Genomic DNA, 25,834 nt, shown 5'->3' on the forward strand with positions numbered 1-25,834 from the left:
GAAGGAAGGAAGGAAGGAAGGAAGGAAGGAAGGAAGGAAGGAAGGAAGGAAGGAAGGAAGGAAGGAAAGAAGGAAGGAAAGAGAGAAAAAGAAGGAAGGAAAGATAGTAAAGAGAAAGAAAGAAAAGAAAAAAATGATGAAAATGAGACAACTTGAGTTTGAGTAACTTGCCCAGATTCACAAAGATAGAAAATGTCTGAGACTGGACTTGAGCTCATGTCTTCCTGACTCGAGGTCCAAATCTCCACCCATTGTGCCACGTATTATCACTTCTACTTCACAGGGTTCTTTCAGGGATCAAATAAGATAACACTTGTGAAGAGTTTTGTAATGTTTAAAGCCTTATACAGAGAAAAAAAATGTCATTGTTGATGATGAATCCCTACTCTTAACTGCCAAAATTTACCTTCCATGTGAAGTCTTAAAAACATTATTTTAACCCAAGTGTCCTATGATCCTTCCTCTCCTTGTTACATTCTTCTATCTGCAAGTTACTTAATAGTGTGCATTTCCCCTGTGCTTTTCCAAATCCACTTTAATTTTATTGTTTTCTCAAGGTACTTCATTTTTTTCAGAGAACACTTCAATCTCTCTGATAAGGCAAAAAACAGAGATTCCAGGAAACTTCCTCAGGAAACCAGCTTGTATTGTGAGTATGATACTGTTACGTGGCCTTGGGTAAGTGGGATTTCAACAAGACATTGTAAAATTCTTCTTGGCCTTCAAGACCATACTTTATGGAATAACAATCCTCAGCTTTCAGATATTTTTTGTGACTGGCTCTAATTCATCAGACTTGTTTTCTATCTCAGATGCCTGAAGTAGTATCACTTTTTATGTGGGCTTCCATGCCTTTTTTCTCTTTTTTTAGAGGCTTATTACCCTTTACTTACTCTCCAATACAGCCAAATAGGCCTGATTAATGCTTTTTCTCTTATAATTCTTAACCTTTTTGAGACTTCGGTCATATATATATATACATATATATGTATATATATATATATAAAATGAAAAAAAATAGAATTTCTTTCTTCCATCCTTAAATAGTATGATTCTTCCTAGTTAAGATTAAAATGGCAGGGGAACAAGGCAAAATATTTATTTAGAGAAAAAAATGAGCGAAAGCTGTAGTAAATTCAAGTAGTCCTAGAAGGACCATGAGTTACAAAAAAAATGAAGTAAAAAAAAGATCACTGGTACTGTGTTCACTACTATACTCTATGAATGTGAAATTGACTTTTTCATGTTATGCATATGACCATGCTTGCTGAACAAAACAAAATTATCACCATCCTACCAAATTATAATCACAATAGCAGAAAATTAAAGGGAACATAATTTAGTATTAAGTTGATTTTCTAGGAAAGCTTGTGAAATGCCATTACTATGCCAGGAGAGCCTATTCTGGGAATTACAGAGGTTATCTAGAGGGCCCAAAGACCTGCACTTATACTAGTTCTCTCAACATCACTCATTAGTCTGTAGTTCAGGGGATTTTCTTCCTCATCATGCTTGTCTACTCACTGTGCTCTATAGGACTGATTGGAACAAGTAATGTGCTTTTTATTACCTTAAAATGCCAAGAGCAGTATATGACAGATTTTCCAGCTTTCCATGACACTGACATCAGTACTTTTCTGTCTTTTGGGATACATTAAGATATATTGAGGGAAGAGAGACACATCCTACATGCCTATAAAAGGTGCAAAGTGGACACAGTCCTTACCCAGTATACTCCAAACCAAGGGTTCTAAAGGTTTTTTGTGTGCATAGTAGTAGTTGTTTTGGTTGACTGGTGAAGCCTATGGACCCCCCTTTCAGACTATTTGAAATGCATAAAGTAAAATAATTCAAATTAGCAGAGACAACAGTTATATTAAAATAAAGTTCACACATACTTATGTTTACATATGTGTACAAACATATATATATATATATATAGTGTATATAAAGCAGTGATCATCAAAATGTTTTGGTATTATTTAAAAATGGATGGATCAAGGTAATAGATTAGGTACACAATGTATAATACATGATAAGTCCAAAAACCACAGGTACCATAGGAAGTATCCACTATTTGGTCAAAACAAAACAGATAAACAAAAAAAGTTGGAGAAAACTAGATAACAGTTTGACATAAATTAAGGTAAGACCAAGACCTCACACCAGATGCTAACATATACTCCAAATGAATGTGATCTAGTAATAAAAGGTCACATAATAAGGAAATTACAGGATCAAGGACAACATTTTCTTTTAACGTATGAGTATGGAAAAAGATAATGACCAGTCAAAGGATAGAGAAGATCACAGAAGATAGAACAGGCAGTTTTATTAATTTTAAATATAACTAAGAAGACTATGCACAAATAAATCCAATTCAGCTAAGATCAGAAGAAAGAGTTAACTGCAGGAAAATATTTTCTATAAGGATGTCTGATAAAGGTCTCATTTCCATGATGTATAAATATACTAATTCATTTTTTTTTCAGAAAAGAGCTATTCACCAGTTGATAAACAGTCAAAAGAGAAAAAAAAACATGTAGTTCTGAAGGCATTGTTATGCTATCTTTATCTGTGTGAAAATTCTCCAAATCACTAATTATTAGAGAAATATAAATTAAAACAATCCTAGGGTTCTACTTCATGCCCAAAAAGGTGACAAAGTTGACCAAAAAGCAAAATAATAAACACTGAACGGGAGGGATGTGGGCAAATAGGCATAATAATCTTCTTTTGGTGGAGTTATGAATTAGTTCAACCATGATGAGATGTAACTTGGAAATACTTATAAAAATTCCCTAAATTTTTTCATATTCTTTGATGCAGCAATATTATTAGGCTTCTACGCCAAAGAAAGAGGAACAAGTATTGCATGTGCAAGATATTTACAGTGATTGTTTTTGCTTAAAAAAACTTGAAACTAAGTCCATCAACTGAGAAATAGGTGAACAATTATGGTATATGAATATAATTAATTGATGTTTATTACTTTTTATTACTGATATTATTATGAAATTCATTCTTCATAAATTTATCTGCATGAATTTATACAAATCATCCCAGGTTCCTGAAACTGTCCTTTCCAGGCACAACATCAATTAATTATATTTATATACCTGTTCCTCTTTCTTTGGGGTAGGATTCTGACCTAATACAATGTTTAATATTAGTATCATAGAGATGAAACTAAAGTTCTAGGGACTTCCTTCTGGTAACTATTTCTCAGGGAACAGGCTTTGTAAAAGGATATTGTTGAAAAATATATATTGTAGAAAAACAAAATACATACATAAATTATAAAACATTAAAAAATAAAAATATAAATAAATCATGGGAAAGAGGGAACAATATGATGGAGGGATTTGGGAAATCTGGCTTGTAATCAGGAAGATTTTCTAGTTTACCTTCCCTTCTCTTCCTGCAACTAGTATTAATTAGTACTCTCAAACAAAAGTGGGAATGTGAAATAAAAATAAATGAAAATTTTATTTTATTTACTAGATATAGGATATCATTGGTAAAAGGAATTTGGATTGATAACCACTTGAAGCACTGAGATTTTAAGCTATTTGACCAGGAAAACACAGAAAATATATATCAAGGAAATTATCTAAACCCAAATTTTCCTGACTGCAAAGATAAATTTCTTTCCCTTGTACCATGCTATTTCTAAACATGAAATTTAAAGCCAAACATTGTAACAACTACACAGTGAACAAAATCTACTTAAGAGGAAAACATACATTTACAGGATAATTGTTGTAGAGGACAATTTATTTGTTGATTTTAATTAATTTTTTTCTCACTGTCCATCAGAACAGATAAACAAATCATGTGTATAATAAGTAGGAACCAAGAATTTGGAGTTCTGATTCAAGCTTGCATACTGACTTCTGACATGACCAATTAGCTCTTTAAAAGCTATGTACTGTCTATTCAGTTATTTTGGCTATACCTAAAAGACCAGAAAAAATAATAAGTTTATATTCATAAAGTAACTTAGAAATGAAAAGCAACTCTGAGCTGAATAGTATGAAAATAAAAAAAAATACATGTGGTGTTTGTATCTCTAAAACTAAAAAGAAAATTCCATTAAGAAAATTTAAAATCTAAACAAATTACCAATGAAAGACCAAAACAAAGGAGCAGTTTTTTTAATAATGATTTCTCTAATGATTTTAGTTTAGAATTGTACCGGCAAATGAGGAGCTTAAAAAAGCAAAATAGTCTTCCATTAAGAAATCTTTAAAAGAGCCAAAGATATAGTTACCTGATCATCTCAGATGCAAAGGATCCAATTGTGATTTAAAAGAACAATAATAAGGATTAAAAATAGTTAAATAGAATACTATTTTGTATTTCATATAACTCATTCAATATCAGTAGATTCTATGCATTCAAACAACTGTGAAATGTAGGCTTTTTGTTCATAATAGATGCATAAAAATTAATAAGAGTTTCTCTCAACATTCAAATTCCTTCGAGGTATAACTTGCTTTTTTTCAAAAAAGTAGACAGGAACAATTACCCAATATAATTTGTCTGACTTCCTCAGAATGTAAACTTTCTCACAAATTGTCATCTGAAATAAAATTCCCAGAAAAATTTCATCTGGGTATATATTAATATCCTCTAAGTTCTAACACATTCTTTGAATGATTAGAGCCATATTAGGAGCAAGCTAAAGTGGTTGCTTTACCCATGGCACAATCTCTCACTCACCTGGATCCTTATTATATTCCACATTAGAATTTATTCTTTTAAAGACAATATGGAAATTCTTTTTGTTCCTAACCAGGAGATTGTTATATTCTTTAGAACATTAAAAATCATTAGTTTACTATTTTACAGTGACCGACTAAAATCAAAGCAAAAATTAAAAATAAAAATTCTGGTCTTCAGCAAATACTGATAAGAGTAACCTTACTTAAGCTATTTATTACATGCTTTTAGAAAGGGTGTGATATATATGCTTTTAAAAAGAATTTTATTTTTCAACCACAAGGGTTGCTCCCACAAGTTAGTAGTGTTAAAGTTATCCTCTTCCTTTCCAAACTTGTTTTTTTCTTTCACTACATCTTTCAAAAGCACCATTATTAATGTCTTCCTCTGTATTCTTCTTTTCTTCCTCATTGCTAATGTTATCAAGTCCCATCAATTCTGCCTTCAAAACATCTTTCATATCTGTCTCTTTGATAATTTCCTGCTAACCAACACCCTAATGCAAGTCCTGATCACTTTTTGTCTGAAGACTTTTGTTAATAACCAGTATTGCTTTCTATCTTTCATACACAGATAAATCTATTCTTCTTTGTGTAAAGAGTTGATCAAGTGAATCCTACTCAGAATCTTTCAGATACATTCTACAGACAAAAAAAAATACCTGACTTTTTATTTTGGCATTCAAAGCTCTCCAAAAATCTAGTACCACTATTTTCTTCATCTGGACCTCATTTATCCTTATCTACAAAATGAGAGAGTCAGAGTAGATGACCTTTAATGTTCTTATAACTCTAAGCTCTATCATTGTAATACGAAGACCCTTCCTTTTCTGTTTTAACTGGTAATACTCCTATCCTCTTAATGTATATATGAGTTAAATTGGCCAACTTGTGTATCACATATACACACTTCTTTAATTGACACTTTTGTACCTCACCTCCCCAATGATTTTCTGTGCCACTAATACCTTTTCAACCTCTACCAGCTGAAATGCTACCAATACTTTAGTCCAGTGCAAAAACAATCCCCTCCACAAAGATTTCTCTGATATTCCCATTTTATCATCTCTTTAAGATCTGACATCATATTTTGCATCAATATGGGGACACTCACTATGTACCAATTTATGTAACAGGTTTGTGTCTTGTTATTCTACTGTGCCCATGAGGACAATGTCCATGTTTTAATAATACTTTACATTCCCTTGTGTCATACCACATCCTTAATAAATTGTAGTGAGGAATGTTCAAAATTATTCCTTAAAAATGAGATCTTTAAAACTTTCTTTCAACCCTTAAATTCTATACTTATAACATGGATATATATATATATATATATATATTATAACTTATAGTACTCAGAGGAGGGAACTGAAAATTAATTTGCATTTCAGCTTGTCACATGCTATTATATTTGAAAAATGTAATTGTTTCACCTATGGCACCAATATTTTCACACACGAAACTTATATGGCAGTATATTGCCTGGTCTCCCTTTGTATGAAAGATAATATAGTGATTTCTTAAAGATAATTCCCATGGTCTTACAGTGCTGTCCAACAAACAGTACAATTTTGCTCTAATGTAGGAAATGAGAGGACAGGATATGGTGGGACATATGTGCTTAGCTATTACATAGCACCCTAGAATAGAATTATTATTAAATACTTGTATACTAGGATTTTATCAGTTCTTTCTTTTGTAATTTTTCCCATTCTTCCTTTCATCCCAGTATATTTTCTTCATTTAATTAAATAAATACAATTGACAGATGTTCCTACTGCAATGGGGGAAAAAAGTTATTCCTCCTTATCAAATGACTCTTTGAAAGGCTGGTCTGATGAATTTGTTTTTCATGAAAGGCATCAGCTTAGCAGTTAAGGAAAAGAGAGCATCCCATTTTCCCACAAGCCTGTTTAATTTGATCAAAAGTTTTAGGTCAAAGTATACCAAATCCTGAAGAAAATTGAAGTATTTTGAGGTATAAAAGGGTAATTCCTTTCTGTGATCTCTAATGAGGCAGTCCCCAATGACCAGATAAGAAACCCACTGTATAGGTTTCTTAAGTCCACTTCAGGTTTTTACTCTCTCAATACTATGTGTGATTCCATGTATGTGTGTGAGTGTGTGTCTGTATGTAATAGTGAGTATTTACACAGTTCTTTCAGATTTGTAAGGGACTTTACAAATAATATTCATTATATTCTGACAAAGACACTTAGAGGTGTATTATTCATATCCCTTGTTTCATAGACAAAAGAACTGAGGAAAACAGCACACCACTAGTAAGTATCTGAGCCCAAATTAGTATTTAGATCGTCTAGGCTCCAGGTCCAATATACAATCATATACACATATGTGAAAATTCATTTTACTATAATTCTTGTTCTTTCATGGGCTATTTTGTGTACCAATAATCTTCTGCCATCTTCTTCCATGAGATTTAAAAAATGAGTTTTTCTGCTAAATCAGTACCTTCCAAGTCTCTCAATTTCACCAGAGGGTCAAGATTTGCTGAATAGGGCGATTTCAAGGCTTTTTGTGGGGGGGGGGGGAGAGAAGGGAGGGGTCTACTAAATGTAGTAATTGTTTTTTTTACAGCATTTAACTTTCCATAGTTTGTGATGATCATTTATCATGGAACCTGTTTCTTTATCCATTTCTCATTTGAGGACTAAATAATTTGAGTATATCAGATTGGAGTTGTTTTATTTGCATGGCACATCCTTTCAATTTTTTTTCTGGTTCCTAATTTTATACTGATTTTGATCTTTGCTCTGAAAAGGCAATGAATGCAAATAGCTGATTTGTAATGACTTTCAAATTGTCAGTTATTCATTTTGTTTCTGTTAAGAGATAACATGGTTTTCTGCATATGTATGTGTACAGTGTTATTTTGTATTCAACATATTCAACTTTTTTCTGCCTCTCTTCTTGAAGAAAGTATTCAGGATGCCTAGGCATGAGATTCAAAAATTACTTGGGAGTTGTGTTATGCCCATTTTATGGAACAGTTGGGTATCTTACTTTGCAGAACACATGATAAGTATAAGTTAAAGAAGGCCAGATGGTCCATGAAATAGCGGTCTGTGAAACAGTGTTCCTTGTTTTCTTTGGTTCTACAACAAATTAAGCTTATTTAATTGCTTTATTTTCTTCTCCAGGGAGAACCAATGAGTCATCATTGTATTTAACTATAATTTCCTTATATGTCCTTGTTTCACTTATGGCATCAATATGTTAATCTTGATATGATTAGTACTTCAATAGAATACCTATTTCTGAGTTATTGAACAAATATCTCATTTATAATATTTTAATGTTTCTTAACATTATAATAGTCTTTAGAAAGATTTTTATATTCCTTAGAGTTCTTCCTGCATCTCATCTCTATTATGTTCCACAGAGACATCCCTTTAAAAAATATAAGGAAAAAAGAAGACAAACAGTAATGCCCATATACACATGGGAATAATCTTATATCACCAACTATACACCCAGGTGCCCCAAAAAGAGTAGGGGGAAGTGCCTGTTTACATTTCTTCTTTGGGACCAAATTTCTTCTTTATAACTTCATAATATTCATTTTAATTTGTGACTTTGTTTCCTTTAATTTACATTTTTCTAGCAAGTGTGTATATAAATATCAATATATTACTGCATGTATAGTATAAACACACATATAATTATATATAAGTATATGTGACCATATCGTTATATATAACTATAGGTATATATAAAAGTACATATATAACTACATATAAAGTTTATATAAATATATACATATACATGTATATAGCTCTGTTCATTTTTACTTTGTATCAGTTCATGTGTATCTTTCCATGCTTCTCTACATTCACCTTGGTCTTCATTTTTAAAACATACTATTCCGTTATATTCATGGACCTCAATTCACAATTAACTTTTCCCCACTTGCTTTCTTTCCAGGTCTTTACTACCACAAAAATTGCCCAAGGTCACACATCTAGTAAGCAAACACCCTATGTCTATGTGTGCATGTATGTATGTATGTATGCCCTCCTCCCCCCCACCAAGGATTACATCTTATATATAAAAGACATTCACAACCCAGGAAAATTTCATTACTACAATTTACTTATGTTGCATGCCATGTGATCAGTCATGAAACCTCCCACATAAAGATGCATAATTTTAAGCAACAGAAATTTTCTCCTGAATTTCACCTACTTACTAAGTGTTGCTAAGGGTACAGTAGCCATTATGTCAGTTACCATCTGCTTTCTGCCTTAAAAAAAATTTTTTTGGCCAGTGTTTGCTTTCTTTGCAAGGAAGACAATGAAAAAAAATTATGTGTGTGTATACAATATAGTTTTAAAATTTAATAATCTGTCCTTTATGCTTTCACTTAAGTTCTTTTTTTTTTTGCTTTTTGTAGGGCAGTTGGGGTTAAATGACTTGCCCAAGGTCAGATTGCTAGTGCGCCAAGTGTCTGAGGCTGGATTTGAACCCAGGTCCGCCTGACTCCATGGCTGGTTCTCTATTCACTGTGCCACCTAGCCGAACCACTTAAGTTCTTTACACATAATGGTATTAACATGCAGTTTCATAATCATTAACTATTCCCATAAACTCCAAAGAATGAAATGAAACATTTCAATCATGAAATCTTGTCAATTAATTACTGGTTACAAACTATGCCTAGTTTTCTCTCATTCCTCCTCTATTCTTATCAATCTTACACTCTTCCACTCTAACACCTTCTACTGTGCCCTCTGGAATTCCCTGTCATTGTGACCATATTCCCCTCAATTTTGACCCTCTTTCTCTCACACCCCTTTCACGTTCTAGCCCTCACTGAAACCTGCCTTCCCTTAATGAGACTTCATCCCTAGTCATTCTTCCAATACTGACTGGGCTTTCTCTAACACCCCCGAACAAACTATTCGCAGATGGGCATTCAGAATACTCCTGGCCTCCCCAATGTGAATTCTATACTCTCCCTTTGCCTTCATCAATGAGCAACCTTTCCTCCTTTAAAATGACTCAATCAATAATTTCCACCTAATTCAAAATGTGGCAGTTGTAATATCCCAATACCTCCCCCCTGAGGTTATTCCCCCTTGTTTCTTAAGAAATTCACTACCTTGTTCACCATTTCCCTTTCTTTCCCAACTCCTGTCCTTTCACTTAGTTGTTCCCTCAAAGTCTGTAATATCCCAATTCCTCAATCTTCCTAAATCTAATAACCTATTACTATATGTTTACCATTACCCATAAATATTCCACTTTTGGGACCAGAAACCTTCTCATTTGTCTATCTGCTCATAATCTTTTATCATTCTGCCTCTCCTTATATCTCATCCTGATAAGCCTATTATTTACTCCCACTAGGATACCTTAATCCTTCTGTACTTTCTCTTTTCATTAGTTCAGCACTAACTTCACTTTCCTTCCTATCTAATCTCAGCCTATGAATTAGTTACTTCAACTCTACACTGATCTCTTATCTATTGTCTATGTCATATCCCTATGTATCTCTTGTGAAACTTCAGCTGTGGATTACTTCCACTGTCCAACCCCTAAGTATTTACTCACTAACTGCACAAAACAGCAGTAGTAAGTCTCATATCATCCTCATTTTATCCCACCATTCTCTCCAAACATTGTTCTGTATCTCTTCTATCCTTTGTGGCTAAATTCTTTGAAATGTCCATCTATGACAGGTGCCTCCATTTTTTCTCTTCCCACCCTTTTCTCAACTCCTTATGGAACTTCTGACCTCATCACTCCTTTGAAACTGACCTCTCCAAAGTTACAAATGATCTTTTAATTTCCAAATCCAATGTCCTCTTCACAACCACTCTGCAGTCTTTGACTCTTTTAGTCACTCTCTTCTCCTTAATACTTTCTTCTCTCTAAGTTTTCAGGACATGACTGTCTCCTAGTCTTTCTCCTATAAGATCACTAATCTGCTTTGTTGGATCCCCATCCAGATCATGACCTTGAATCCTAAGTGACCTGAAGAGTACTGTCCTAGGCTCTCTTCTCTTCTCTCTCTGTACTGCTTCATTTGGTGATCTCATGCTCCCATGGATTTAATTACCATCTCTGTGGTAATGATTCTCAAATCTATCTCTTCTTCTAACTCTTCTGCTGACCTCCAATCTTGAACCTCCAACAGCCTTTCAGACATCTTAGTAAAAGTAAAATAAAATTTTTATATCAATTTATCTGCTTGGCATGTTTATGTTAATATTATAACAGAGAAGGATAAATGAAACCTAAAGATGGCAGAGTGGAGTAGAGAACACAGGAGGAGAGGTGGAGAAAGTATAAGGAGCAGGGACCAGGTAGGCTTCATCTACTTCTATATTTCATTTTTATAATTCTTTCTTTTTTATACTCTCTCTCTCTCTCTCTTCCCCAAGCTACAATTTCTCCCATTGGTTCTAATTTTTCTTTTTTTTTAAAGTGATTGGGGTTAAGTAACTTGCTCAAGGTTACACGACCAGTTATTTTTTGTGTAGGTGCCAAGTATATGAGGCTGGAACAGATCCTGGGTCTCCTGACACCAGGGCCGGTGCTCTTGTTCACTGTGTCACCTGGCCACCCCAAGGTTCTAATTTTTCTTTACAACATGACTAATGTGGAAATGTTTAATATAAATGTATATGTAGAGCCTGTCTCAGATTGCATGTTGTTTTGGAGTGGGAGGAGGGAAGGGATGGGGAGAAAATTTGGCACTCAAATTCTTATGGAAGTAAATGGTGAAAACTAAAAATAAATAAATATTTTTAAAAAGAGGATATCAAGAAGGCTTTCTTGGAGAAGATGGGATTTTAGGTGGAACTTGAAGGAAGATAGGGAAATCAATAGGTAGAAATGAAAAGGAAACATATTCTAGGTAGATGAGATAGATGAAGGTTCTGACTCAGTTAATTATCAACAGTATCACTTTGAGTTAGTCATTTACCTTATGGATCCTTATTTCCTTTATTTATAAAAAGTAGATAATATTAGAAGTACTGCCTTCCTCAAATAGATATTATGAACAACAAGTCAAATGTGTGGGGTTTGATTTTTTTGGCTTCATCATACATTTGGAAGTTTTTCCTTTATTAATGTCACTCTACATTTATTATTCTATCTTTGTTATGTTTTAATCTACACTTGAAAATTTTAAATAGAGAATCAAATAGAATGCTACAATGATACCAGCCTAGAACGTAGTGGGTACTTAATACATCCTTGTGTAGCCTTATCTCAGCTCTCACTCTCAGAGATAAGTCTCAGGTTCCAGATCAATGTTCTATTTCACTCTCAGTACTGTAGGTGGTCTCACCAAGGAAACATGCATGGTTCTCTATTGCTATCAAGGAGAACCATGCTCTGTTTTATTGTTTTTTGTTTCTACATTTATTTGCTTTGTATCAGTAGCATGACTATATCATATAGCATGTATCTGTTAACTCTATAGAGTTTGTGATTAGTTATGTGCACACTCTCTGGATCATTGTGCATAGCCTATACATGCTATTATCACATGAATTTAACAGTCCTTCCAGCAAGGCCTAGAATGACTCCCAAGAAAAGGGGAGCCTAAATCACTAAAGGCTCTAGAAATTGTATTTCTTTCCAACTCAAGAAGAAAGAAAGCAATTTCAGGATCAGAACTGGAAGGTTGGTTTTTTTTTTCACAATGAGAGTTAAAGTCTTCTGGAGAGAGAACACTATTAATTCCTAGATTTGACTACACACTGTGCTACACATTTCCCCCAGGATTCTTCAGTATATGGGAATAGGGGAAGACATTCAAAAAGGATAATATAAAACCTCCCCAAGTCCTTGAGAAGGTATGTGGGATTGGGACTATGGAATCTGCCAAATATGCTCCAAAAGATTTGCTGAAGGCAGCAAAAATTACAAAGGCACTGGAGGGCTGAACATAATAGCAGGGCTCTGTTGGTTTTCCCACACATTTAAAAGTAATTATCTTTGTCATGGAAGATTAAATCAATCAACTGGAATCTAGAACAAATCTGATATTTATGTCTCCTTGAATCAAAGTCATTGCATAAAAGAACTGGTTACCCCATAATGAATTTGCCTTAAAGGAGGAGCTATCTTAGAAGTAGATAGAGAGCCTTGGGGTATAGAAGCTGAGAGGAAGGGCTAGAGCTGAGTAAAGAAATGACAGGCCCAGGGTAATTGGTGAAAGGAGAAAGAGATATTATGACTGAGCTGTGGCAAAGGAGGAAAATACTGAGGAGGATTAGCCATTCTACAAGCTTCTCAAAGGGGAATATCTGGGCTAGGTAGCACAAGTGGACCACCTGCTGAAGAACTAAAGTAAATTGTGAGGAAAAAGTCTGCTCTTTCCTCATGTTCTTCTTCTAGGACTTGTCCGTTATTCAATTGATTCAAGGGGGATACAGATGTAATGTGCTGCTTTTACCCAAACATTTCTAGTTACCACCGACTTAACCATAAAGATATTAGGGATTAACTAGAGAGAAATATGAACACAAATTTAGACAAAATCCAGTCTCTGCTGAAATATTAGTAAATATTCTAATTGGAGGCTCAAAACATGTGATTGAACACATAACTTATTATTTATCTAAAGGAAATTACTAAAACTGCAGAGGAGGAACTACTTGAACTTTTGGGGACATTTTACTGTTTAAAATTAGGTAATTATTGTACAGGAATGTTACACTTCCTTGAGCAACTGATTGATTGAACATACCTTGAGCAATCACCTAAATGCTACTTCCATCTCCTTCGGGTCAAATGAAACAAAGAGCTAGAATAGCATGTCAGCCCTATGTGCTAGCAAGATACTTCACCTCCATAGTGGAAAAAAAAAATACACAAACTGAGTTGGTGGATGTTTCCCCAGAAAAATAGACTTTATTGCATAGAGATTTTTTTTTCCATCTGTACTTGTTCTACACCCTGCGGAAAAATTTAGATGACAAGCAGGTTTGAGGAGAATGCCAACACCTTCAACATTTATAAAGTTTTGTACTTGGGTAATGAAAAAATGGAAACACCGATTTATTAAATAATATCCTCATGAGGTGTGAAAATCTGGCAGAGCAACAAAAGGTATCTTTATAAACTTTGTAATTTTCTTTTGATAATTTTGAATTCAAGGATAAAATGCTACTGATGAAAGAGGCCTTTGTGATCATCCAATTAGACACATTCATTTTACAAATAAGGAAACTGTAACTCAAACAGGTTAAAACACTTGTCCACGATCATTTATCCTGTTAGTGTCAGACCTATACCTAGAACCCAGATATCCCAGTTCCTAGCCTAGTGCCCTTTCTATTATACCATATTACATGTACCCATCTCATTTGTTCCTCTGTCAGTTTCAAAAACTTTTCATATAGATGTAGCATATTCTTACCTAAATTCTACCTCCAAGACCCACTTTTGAGAATCAAGATCTCATTCTAAGAACATCTGTGTTAAAAATAGACATTTTAAAATATCTTTATACATTTTAGTTTTTTTCTCTATCTCTGCAGTATTTAACAGTTCCTAGCACACATAAGGTACTTAATAAATGCTTTTTAATGACTTATTGTAAGGAATTTGTGACAAAAGCCATACACAAAGACCCATTACGACTTTGTGGAGATCATTTTAGATGACTTTAAGAAGAAGAATATTTTAAAATAAAGCTTATAGTTTAAATTTTCTGTATCTTTATCCAAACATTTCTTTTGAGTTTGAGTTCTAACATCTCACAGGATAGGTTTTAGCCTGAGGCAAACTGTTTGTAACCAACATTAAAACCTCATGAGATGTATCACTAACAACCATCCTAGAAACATTATGGCTGTGACAAAAATGACTGCTGTCATTTTGAGGAAGAAAGATATCCACAGGGAGTAGTCATTGCCAGGGTTGCCATTATGATCATCTACCTCCCTATCAGGGCGCTTTCATGTCCCCCTGGGTGTCATTAGGTTACACTTGTCTATCTTACTTTTTTGATGCCTGGAAAAGAAATACATTGTGAAATAAAATGGTTATATATCTTTGCTTGTGAGTCCCTATGGTCATTTTTATTTTACCCGGCCACGGTTTTACCAATTTTTACCATCTTTTGTCTTTCTGTGTACCTCCAGTCCTTAGCATGGAGTCTAACACACAGTGGACACTTAATAAATATTTAATGACAGACTCTAATTCATCAAATTATTACAAGTTTATTATTGAATTATTCTGTTTTCAAAGTCCATTTTCACATCTCAATAAAATGCAGAATTTTCAGCCACTGAATTATATTTTCAAAAGTCATTCTGACTTTGCCAGGCAGCTAAATAGTGCAGTAGAGAATATGCTAGATGAAGAATAAGGAAGATCTGAGTCTGAATCATCAGACACTTTTAGTTTGTGACCCAGAGCAAATCATTTAACATCTCTGTGCCTCATTGTTTTATTTCTAAAGAAAGTTGATAACTAACATTTTAGAGAACATTTGAGATAATTTGAAAAAGAAAATAATTTTGGAATAAAATTTTATTTTAAAGTTTCAGGACCTTTATCCAAATTGTTATTATGATCTAGTGAAAACTGATAGCCAGGATAACCAGGCTCCCAGTGTTGTTGTATGGATTAAATAAGACAATATATGCATCATTGCAAACCTTAAAGTACCATATAAATGGTACTTTATAATATAACTATTGTTGTGATTATTAGAAAATGGATAACAGTTTGTAGTAATACATACTCCTTAAACAGCATTTTATTTTAGCAGCTCCCAAGTACTCAGTGCTTGTTTTTTTTAAAGGGAAAAATAGGATTTTCTCCCTCCAAATTTTATGCAGGTGAAAGAAGATAAACAGCAGTTGAATATCCAAATCATTTTGCAGTTCTAATAATGAATAACAAACATTGACACTGAAATTTTATTAATGATTGACTTTTCAAATTCAAATTCATTTATAATTGCAATGAATCCCTTTTTTCTCAGGAATGTAGATAAAAACCATGGAATAATGCTTATTACTTAAACATTATCACTTTTTCACTTATTATTTAAGCCATCATAATTTTTTCTCCCAGAGCAAACCATTCTGCAAGTTCCATTTTTATACCGAAAACTCCTATTTTTTTTTCCCTTCCTCTTATACCCAGACCTGAAATGAGGTTCATTCACTAACGATGCTGATGGACTTCTTACACATACACTATACTACACTGTCCGATTATCAGTTGTTCATCACTTCTCACTTAAGCAGGTGATCATTTTATGGAACAAGCCTGGAAAAAATCCTTCATTTAATTAATTACAATAATAAATATCATTGTAAAAAGGTCAATAAATCATACTAACTAGGCCACAATCAAGGGCTAATATTTTTTTCTAATATCATACCTTTGATTGGAATATATTTTGATTTCCTACTCTGAGAAATGGCTATTCATGCTGCATTGCAGTTTTTACCATATGATTCCAAAGCTTCTGTTTATTTCAAAGCACCTAGGCTAGAAAGTATACCACCTTTTCTGATAACATATAACCAAGGCTTCTTTTTTTCTTCATACTTGATAGGATAAAATATTAGAGCATAACAACTTCTTTTTAAACATCAAGATTATCAAAGAAACATGTAAAATTCATTTACATGCTACACTGATGCCTGTTTTCATAGACATGGTATTATCAAGCATAGGTGAATTCTAATGATTATTAAATTGACACAAAAATTTCCTAGAATGGTGGGTGTTGGAAGGACACAACTAGACCTAATGCTCAATCAATTGATTGATGTACCTCTTACCCAAAAAAGGTATCTTAGGAATATAATCTTTTATTTGGACTATATCCTTTGAAGTTAGTTTGGGCGAAAGGGAATGTTAACTCCAGCAGCATCTCCATCTGAGGAAGGTGCACATTTATCTCTTGTGACAACAGAAAGCAATCTGCATAATATAGGACCCAGTTCCACATACAGGGAACCCTACAGGGAACTCAGATGGTGACAGGAGATGAATACCAATAGCCCATGTCACTGTGTTTATTGTGATGAGATAGTACAGCTTGCAGTTTATTTTCCTTTGACAGGATTTCCCAGATTCACAGAGAAAACATCTCCTGTTCTGTAGGGAACACCATAGAGACTCTCCCTGTTTAAGGTTTTCCCCAGTTGTTGACATTCAGTAAGAGGGTTTGGGGTTGGAGCTTCCTTTAGAATTTAAAATCTGGAATGACTGCCACATACCAAAATAAATAAATATGAGTACTTTCCTTCAGAGCACCAAGAGTTTAATTTATCCAATTTTCTCTAAAGGAATGATAGAAACAAAAGATTCTACTGTATCCTTTTGTAGCTTGAAATAAGTGACACAAAACAGATTTTACAGCAACGAAGTATGAATACAACACACAATGAATTAAAAAAAATCTTTAACACTAAAAATCTCAGGGGAAAAAAGCTTATGCTGGCATAAAAATAATCGAAATCAAAGAAATCACCATTATATGGTAGTCCTGTTTGTTGTTGTATTACATACTTTGACTTATCAGAATTTGGTTGTAATATCTTAAAATACTTAATGAGCTAATTTGCTACATAAAACCCTTTTCTTCTTAATAATTTACCAGTGTTCTCTACATAGTTTCATTTGCATGCCAGTACATGCAATTTCCTATGACAAGAACATTTCTAAATGAAAGATAATACATTAATAATATCATCTGTTCTCAAATGGCTCTATTTGGCTGCCAGCTACCTCATTTTTTTAATACGACAAATGCAGAGACACTAATAAACCAAAATTTAGCTGTCTTACCGGAAAGATAATTTTACCTGACGTTAATAAAATAGCTGCTTAGAAGATCACAAGGAAGACCAAACCCTGCAGGGAAATTGACGGTGAATCAAACTCCATAGAGCTTTGTCAGTATTTGTTATTTTACACAGAAGGTATGAGATCTCAGTATCCATGGTGTGCTACTTACTGATGTGTAGAGGTACCCTTCTCCATTCATGGCAATATACAACCCTGTCTTTACTCCCTGCATGGCAACAACTCGAAGTCCCACTGGTATGAGGTTGAATAATGCTGTAAAGATAAATGGAATCTGTCATGGACGGGCAGGGAAAAGAAAAATATCATAATAACTAGGCATGTCTTTGTAAAAATTAAGACACCACACTCATCACTGACTTCACAGAACACTTGTTTTTGTTATTATTAGTAGTAGTAGTATTTTTATGGCTATCATTGAGACAGTATTAAAATCAGCAGCAGCAGCATCATTATCATTTAAATCACTGGTTATCATCACCATTTTAAATCAAGATATTATTTCTCCAGTAAAGTTAACACTTAAGCTTCAGTTTACAAATCTAATTAGTAGTCGTTCTACTAGAGTTGGTTAATGGCACAATCACTGGGATAACAAACACAAAGAGGCTGCAATAGGGAAAACCACATCTCGCTTTTGAACAACACTTTGTACTCAACAAAAACAACTGTGAATAATCTCATGGAAAACAGAAAAAAGAAAGCAATTAAAACTAAGTGATTAGTCTTCTATTGCTTAATAGAGAAGGTGTCATTTGCCTTTGCAATGTAGAACAGTGTATTTTTTTAAAGGAAAAAGAAAAGATAATTCCTGTAAGTAATTTGCCTTTCACAGGGAATTTTTGCACTGAGGTTTCCCTATACCAGACAAAATCACAGGACCAAAGCAATTTGCTTTTGCAGAACTAATCAGACACCTGAGCTAATGATACTTAGCTATTTCCAATAACCAGAAGGCTAAATAGCAATTCCATTTTACTGACTTGAAAACTGGGCAATTTGTTATTATTATTGTTATTGGTCTGTGAGGAAGAAAGCACTGAGTACTTGGCTGATCTCAGGCATACCAGTCATTCAGAACTAGAATCCTGAAACCTTAATGTATATGAATTATTGGCATACTAATATTATTTTCCAAGTGAGTATTGGCACATCTGTGTGTGACCCTGTGTGGGGGAACACTTGGAGTTGGAGGTTAGCACAGTGGAGATAAGGTCATATCAATCTTTGGAAAGGGGAATAATAAATTTAATCTTAATAAGCAAAGGAATAACCTGCATAAGAACAATTTATGCAAATTCACATAAATCAAATGCATTAAAACAACTGTGACTTTCTTTGCATATTAACTATACCACAATAGCCTCAGACACCAGGTTTTGTCATCTGCCTTACCACAACATCCTTCAGAGACACAGGGCTTTCCATGTGACCTGACAATGAACCCAAAAGATCCCTAGACCTTGCCATTTGGCCTATAGTTACTCTCTTAGGAGCATCAGGCCCTTGTAACCTCCTTACAGCTGATCCCTCTAATATGTGTGGTCTCCTCCAATTAGACTGGCATCTTCTTGAATTGAAGGACAATCTCACTTTTCTATTTGTATCCCCAGAACTTATTATAGCACATAGTTAATACTTAATTAACACATTTTCACTAATTTATTCATCTCAAAAGATTTTTACTAAGAACCAGTGGGTAAACCCTGTCAAGAATTTCGCTGCTAGAAAAATAAGGCAGCTACTTAATAACCAACGGGAGGTAAATGTGTGTTGTAGGCAGGAAGACAATTGAAAGAGGAGAGAAAAGATATCAGGAAAAAAAACCAGCCTTATGTTATTAGACTTAAATGTTCCTTATCAAAGTACATTACATCAATTAATGAATCTACATTCATTAACTTCCTACTATTAGCTACTTTTCAAGGCTCAGGGGAAACAAGGAAAACATAAAGAAGCACCCCATCCTGCCCCATCAAGTTTACCCTAATTCCACACACACTCATGTGTAAATATACTTGTAAATATAAAATATTTCCAAATAATTTATGCAGAAGGAGGTAAAATTTAGCAGCTAGGTGTCATCTATAGGAAGTGTCATACAAGCTGACCTTGAAAGTGATATAGGGATTTTAAGAAACAGAGATAAGAAGAGAGCATTCCAGACATGGGGAAAGCAAAGGCATAGAGAAAGAAATTGATTGGTCTGCAGAAAGGAGAACAAATGATACGACTTGGCTAGAATGGAGAGTATGGAAAGGAGAGGACTGTGGAATACACCTAGAAAAAGAAATCTAGAGCCAGACGGGAAGGGGCTTTACACAACAAAAAGAAGAGTTAGTATTTTATCCTAGAAGTAACAAGTAGCTACTGTGACTTTATGAACAGGGTAGTAACATGATCAGACCTGGGCTTTAGGAATATCATTTTTGGCAGCTGCATGGAAGATGGATTAGAGTGAGTTGAAGATAAGTGAACTGGATAAAAGAGGCTTGAAGGAAGAAGTCAGAAAATTCTTGTAAAAGTTCAGTTCAGGTAAGAAATGATTAAATCTGGGTCCTTTTAACTGGAGAAAAAGGGGCAGATGTAGGAGGTAAGGATGACTCTGCAGATGACAATATGATTGACTAAAAGAAATGTGTTGCCTCCAAAAGAAAGCGAGGTCTGAGAGTAGGGTGGATTTGTGGTAAAGATAAGGAGTTTTGTTTTTGATATATTCAGGTTGAGATAACTAGGGCACACCCATTGAGGTATGTCAAAAAGGGAGTTGTGTAAATACATGGATCTTTATGCAATTTCCAAAGAGTAGAACATTTACTTGGTCGATACCTAACCCTTTGATTCAAACGCTTAAATGCTTGTAGAGGAAGAAAAATACTTACTACAGAAATAACTGGGTTTTGTGTTATATAATAGAGATATAAATCAACACTGCAGGATATGCTGTTACACTTCCCCCCTACTCCATTCTCAGTACTCACATGTATCTATAGGGAAGGCATAGGGCTCAATATGTTTGTTTTCACACTACATTTAAAGTTTTCTTTTTAGTATTAGGAAATTATGAAAATCTGTATACTCTGGTGGAACACAGAGCATTATTTAGTGACTGATAAAAAAAGAAACAGCTTAAAAACCTAGTGAGTCTTTTCTTTGGCTAGGAAAAAAAACTATTTTTCCTATGATTCTTCAAGTAATTACTTCCCATGGATATATATATATATATATATGTATATATATACATACATACATACATATATATATATATATATATATTTTTTTTTTTTTTAAAGCAATCGGGGTTAAGTAACTTGCTCAAGGTTACATGGCCAGGTGTTTCTGGGTGGGTGCTAAGTGTCTGAGCCCGGGATTCGATCTCCAGGTCTTCTCAGCACTGGAGCTGGTGCTCTTACTCACTGTGCTACCTGGCCACCCCTCCATGGATATATTTTCAAATCTAAACAGCCATAAAATATTAAGTCCTTAAAACTGGAAGGGACCTGTGAGAATATTCACTCTAACCCCTTCATTCTTGGAGCTAAGCAAATTAAAGACAGAGAAGTTATGATTTATCCATGGCCAGAGAATTGGTAGAAGTAACAGAACTTAAATGATAGATTCCTGATTACCACGAGGTACTATTTCAATCACACTATGACACCACTAAAAAGTTGATTTTTCAATATTTTTACCTGAATGTTCTTTTTAATCTGTCATATTTCATCACTTCTAAAAACACTTTCATGGTATATATTCGATATACATTGAAACCTTACTACCTGAAGAAAGTAAAGAGTAATTATATATTGCAGGCACTCTTTACAAATATTATCTCATTTGATCCTGACCAAAAGAAAACCTACAGGGTTATCCCCATTTTAAGTTGAGGAAACTGAGGTAAACAGAGTTTAAGTCACTTGTCTGGAGTCACAGAAAGTAATAGCCTTGAATTTGAACTTTCTGTCTCCAGACCCAGTACTCTATTCCCTGTGCTATAAGATGTCTCTTCAAAACTTGTAACAACAATCTCATTTAGTCAGACTGGATTTAAAGGAGGACATATTTAATTCCATACTAATACCATTTTGAGCTTTGCTGTGTATGTGGATATATACATGTGTATATAAATATATGTGACATAAAGGAAATTATATATATATATACATATATATATATATGGATATCTAGGGGATTTGTGAACTTTAAAAAAAATATTACCTTTAGGTAATCTCTCAGAGGTCACAGCCAGTGTTAACTGATGCATTATTTTCTCCAAGTCCTAAATCCTATCCAGTTTTTGCAGTTCAATAGTTCAAAAATGTTGTGATTCCTCTAGTTTTAAAGTGGAAATGACAGTTACCAAGCAAAGAAAACAACCTTATTGATTAAATATATTTAACTACTTTATCTTTAGATGGAAAAATTAGAATCAAAGAGCACTCCTTGAAGATCAAGCACAGTAAAGGGAGCTGGGAATATATGTCTGAGAATCTTTAGATTAATGCATGGATCTACATAGTTGTTCATTTGTGCCCAATTCTTCATGACCTTATGTACCATAGCACACCAGGCTCTTCCATCTTCCACTATCTCCTGAAGTCTATCCAGGATCATGTTTAATGCTTCCATATCACTATGTATCTATCTCATCCTCTGGCATACCCTTTTCCTTTTGCCTTCAATCTTTCCCAACATCCGGGTCTTTTCCAATGAGACTTGTCTTCTTGTTATGTGGGCAAAGTATTTAATGTTCAGTTTTTAGTATGTGTCCTTCTAATCAATAGTCTGAATGAATTCCTTTAAATAATTAGCCGATTTGGTCTCCTTGCTCTCCAAGGGACTCTCAAAAGTCTTCTCCAGGACCACAATTTAAAAGCATTGATTCAGTGGCACTCAGCTTTCCTTATAGCCTAACTTTCACAGTCATATATTGCTACTGGAAAAAAACATGTGAATCTTGGACTACATGGACCTTTATCAGCAAGGTGATATCTCAGCTTTTTAGTATGCTATCCATTTTGTCATAGCTGTCCTTTCAAGGATCAAGCATCGTTTAATTTCATGGCTGCAGCTACTGTCTCTACTAATCTTTGAGCCAAAGAATATAAAATCTGACCTTAAAACTAACATTTGCCAGGAAGTGATAGGACTTATTGCCATAATCTTAGTCCTTTTTTTCATGTTAAGCTTTAAGCCAGCTTTTACACTCTCCTCTTTCACCTTCATCAACATGTTAATTCTTCACTGTCTGCCATTAATGTGGTATTGTCTGCATATCTGAGATTGTTGATATATCTCTTGGCAACCTTAATTCCAGCTTTTGATTCATCCAGTCTGGCATTTCATATGAGGTGCTCTGCATATAAACTAAATAAGGTGACAATATACAGCCTTGTTGAACTGCTTTCCCAATCTTAAACCAATTAGTTGTCCCATGTTCAGTCTAATTGTTGCTTCTTTACCTGCATACGTGTTCCTCCAGAGAAAAATACATTTATCTGGCACTTCCATCTTTTTGAGCACTTGACATATTTTGTTGTGATTCACAGCCAAAGACTTTAGTGTAGTCAATGAAGCAAAATGAGATGTTTTTTTTTTTTTTTCCTGGAATTTACTTGGAAGTTTCCCCATAATCCAGTGAATGTTGGCAATTTGGTCTCTAGTTCCTCTGCTTCTTTGAAAACCAGTCTGCTCTTCTGGTAATTCTTGATTTCTATATTACTGAAACCGAGCTTGCAGAATCTTTAGCATAGCCTTGCCAGTAGGTAAAATGAGCACAATTGTTTCAAAATTTCAACATTCCTTGATATTGCCCTTCTTGAGAATTGGGACATAAACTGATCTTTTCCAATCCAGTGGACACTTTTTTTTAAGCAATTGGGGTTAAGTAACTTGCTAAAGGTTACACGGCCAGTTATTTCTGGGTGTGGTGCTAAGTATCTGAGCCTGGAATTGATCCCCAGGTCATCTCGACACTGGAGCTGGTGCTCTTACTCGCTGAGCCACCTGGCTGCCCCTTAGTTCTGTATATTCTTTCCACTTATTTTTAATCTCTTCAAATTCTGTTCAGTCCCTACTATTCCCCTCTTTTACTTGAAATATCCCCTTAATATCTCTTTTTCTTGAAGAGCTCTCTTATCTTTCCTATTCTATTTTTTCTTCTTTTCTTTGCATCATTCATTTAAGAAAACCTTATCTCTCCTTGTTTTTCTCTGAAATTCTGAGTTCACTTGGGCATGACATTCCCTTTCTCCCTTCCCTTTCCCTCAGCTATTTGTAAAACATCTTCAGACAGCCATTTCACTTTCTTACTCTTCTTTTTTTGGAATTTTTGTTGTTGTTGCTTCCTGTACAATACTGTGAACCTCTGCCCATAGTTCCTCAGGCAATCTATCTACTATATTTGATGCTTTAAATCTATTTATCACCTCCCTTTCATATTATTACGGGATGTCATTTAATTCCTACCTATCTGCTGTGATGGTTTTTTCCTCCTTTGTTCAATTTAAGTCTAAATTTTGCAATAAGAAATTCATGATCTGAGCCATAGTCAGTTCCAAGTCTTATTTTAGCTAACTATATAGAGCTTTTCCACCTTTGTTGACAAACAAAATAATCAATTTTGACCTTATGGTAATGTCCATGTGTAGATTTGCCTTTTGGGTTGTTGAAAAGAATGTTTCCTATGACCAGTGATTTATCTTAACAAAAGTCTATTAGTCTTTGTTCTATTTCATTTTTTGCTACAAGAACAAACTTGCTTATTTATTCAATTATCTTTTGATTTCCAACTTCAGTATTCTAATCCCTTATGATTTATTTAACATCCTTTCTTGGTGTCATTTCTAGAAGATGTTATAGGTCTTCAGAGCACCAAGCAACTTTGGCATCTTTAGCATCAGGGATTGAACCATATACTTGCATTATTCTGGTTTTGAGGGATTTGCCTGGGATTTATATAGATATCATTATTTTTGAGATTGTACCCAATATTATTTTTCTCACTTTTTTATTGACTATGAGGGCTACTTCATTTTTTCTAAGGGATTCTTGCTCACAACAGTACAAATAACAATCACTTGAATTAAATTCACTCTTTCCCCTCCATTTGCATTCAATGACATTCAAGATATCAGTGTTTAGACTCTCCATTTCCTTTTTGACCAAATCCAACTTACCTTGGTTCATAATCCTTACATTCCAGATTCCTATGCCACACTTATCTTTCTACAATCAAACTTCCCTTTCACCACCAGTAATAGACACATCCAGAGATGAGCTTCCTTTCAGCCTTGACTCAGTTGCTCTATTCTTTCTAGAGCTACATATAGTTGTTCTCTGCTATTCCCCAGTAACATGTCAAATACCTTCTGAGCTGTGAGGCTCATCTTCTAATGTCATATCTTTTAACATTTGAATATTGTCCATGGGATTTTTTGGCAAAAAATACTGGAGTTGTTTGTCATTTCTGTCTTCAGTGGAGATGAATCTATATCGAGGTCTTAAGTCAAAAGAATGGCACATTGGTCTACCTGTTCAGGATGATGTGTTGAAGGAAGAGGTTGCTTACTTTCAATTTTTTTCTTTTGGCCTTTGTCAATGATGGAATATCAGATAATCATTGACATTCTCTGATTCTGTGTATACATTCTTTTATACAATGCTCACAACCCTACAATGTAGGCAGTATTTAATTACTTCAATGGATTGATGATGTAGTCAATGAAATGTTCCCTCCAAAGGTACAGATCACAAGACATTGATGTCCCCTCTCTGTGTGTCTTTGTCCTCCTATAAATCATCTATGCAAAATGTTCTTGGCATCTCCCTCTACTTATCTCAACATTATGAATACCAACTTAACACCTAAACTATCCCCTGGATATCCCTCACTCAAACCATATGATGATCCTGCATTCTCTTCAAAATCTTTCTTAGGACAAATTTTAAACCCTTTCTCTTGGGCAACTAATAGTTGATGATGTGTTATAGTCTACTCATGTCCATCATGTGACTTTCTATTATCCTCTTACTTCTTTGTTGACTGTGGAATTCCATGACAAAGATCCACATAATGTCAACAAAAGAACTGTCTTTTCAATTGTTTTTGGTTGTGTTTGACTCTTTGCAAACCCATTTGGGGTTTTATGGACAGAGATATTAGAGTGGTTTGCCATTTCCTTCTCCAGATCATTTTAAGGAATTAATTTTAGGATTAAGGAAACTGAGGCAAATGGAGTTAAGTGAATTGCCCATGGTTATACAGCCAGTATCTGTTTCAGACTGAC

The 25,834-nt window shown here is 34.3% G+C and overlaps 1 protein-coding gene across 2 annotated transcripts in view; it reads right to left on the minus strand.

Annotated features, from left to right (window-relative positions):
- Nucleotides 1–25,834, minus strand: part of FGF14 (fibroblast growth factor 14) — a 373,661-nt gene that overhangs the window by 170,556 nt on the left and 177,271 nt on the right. For both annotated transcript variants that reach the window (XM_069064206.1, XM_069064207.1), the window contains exon 3: nucleotides 17,698–17,801. In XM_069064206.1, the coding sequence (XP_068920307.1) occupies nucleotides 17,698–17,801 (104 nt within the window). The remainder of the gene's footprint in view (nucleotides 1–17,697; nucleotides 17,802–25,834) is intronic.

The sequence above is a fragment of the Petaurus breviceps genome, unplaced genomic scaffold (assembly GCF_028583685.1).
Source record: "Petaurus breviceps papuanus isolate PSGF00001 unplaced genomic scaffold, PetGlider_PUasm1.0 90625, whole genome shotgun sequence".
NCBI lineage: Eukaryota > Metazoa > Chordata > Mammalia > Diprotodontia > Petauridae > Petaurus > Petaurus breviceps.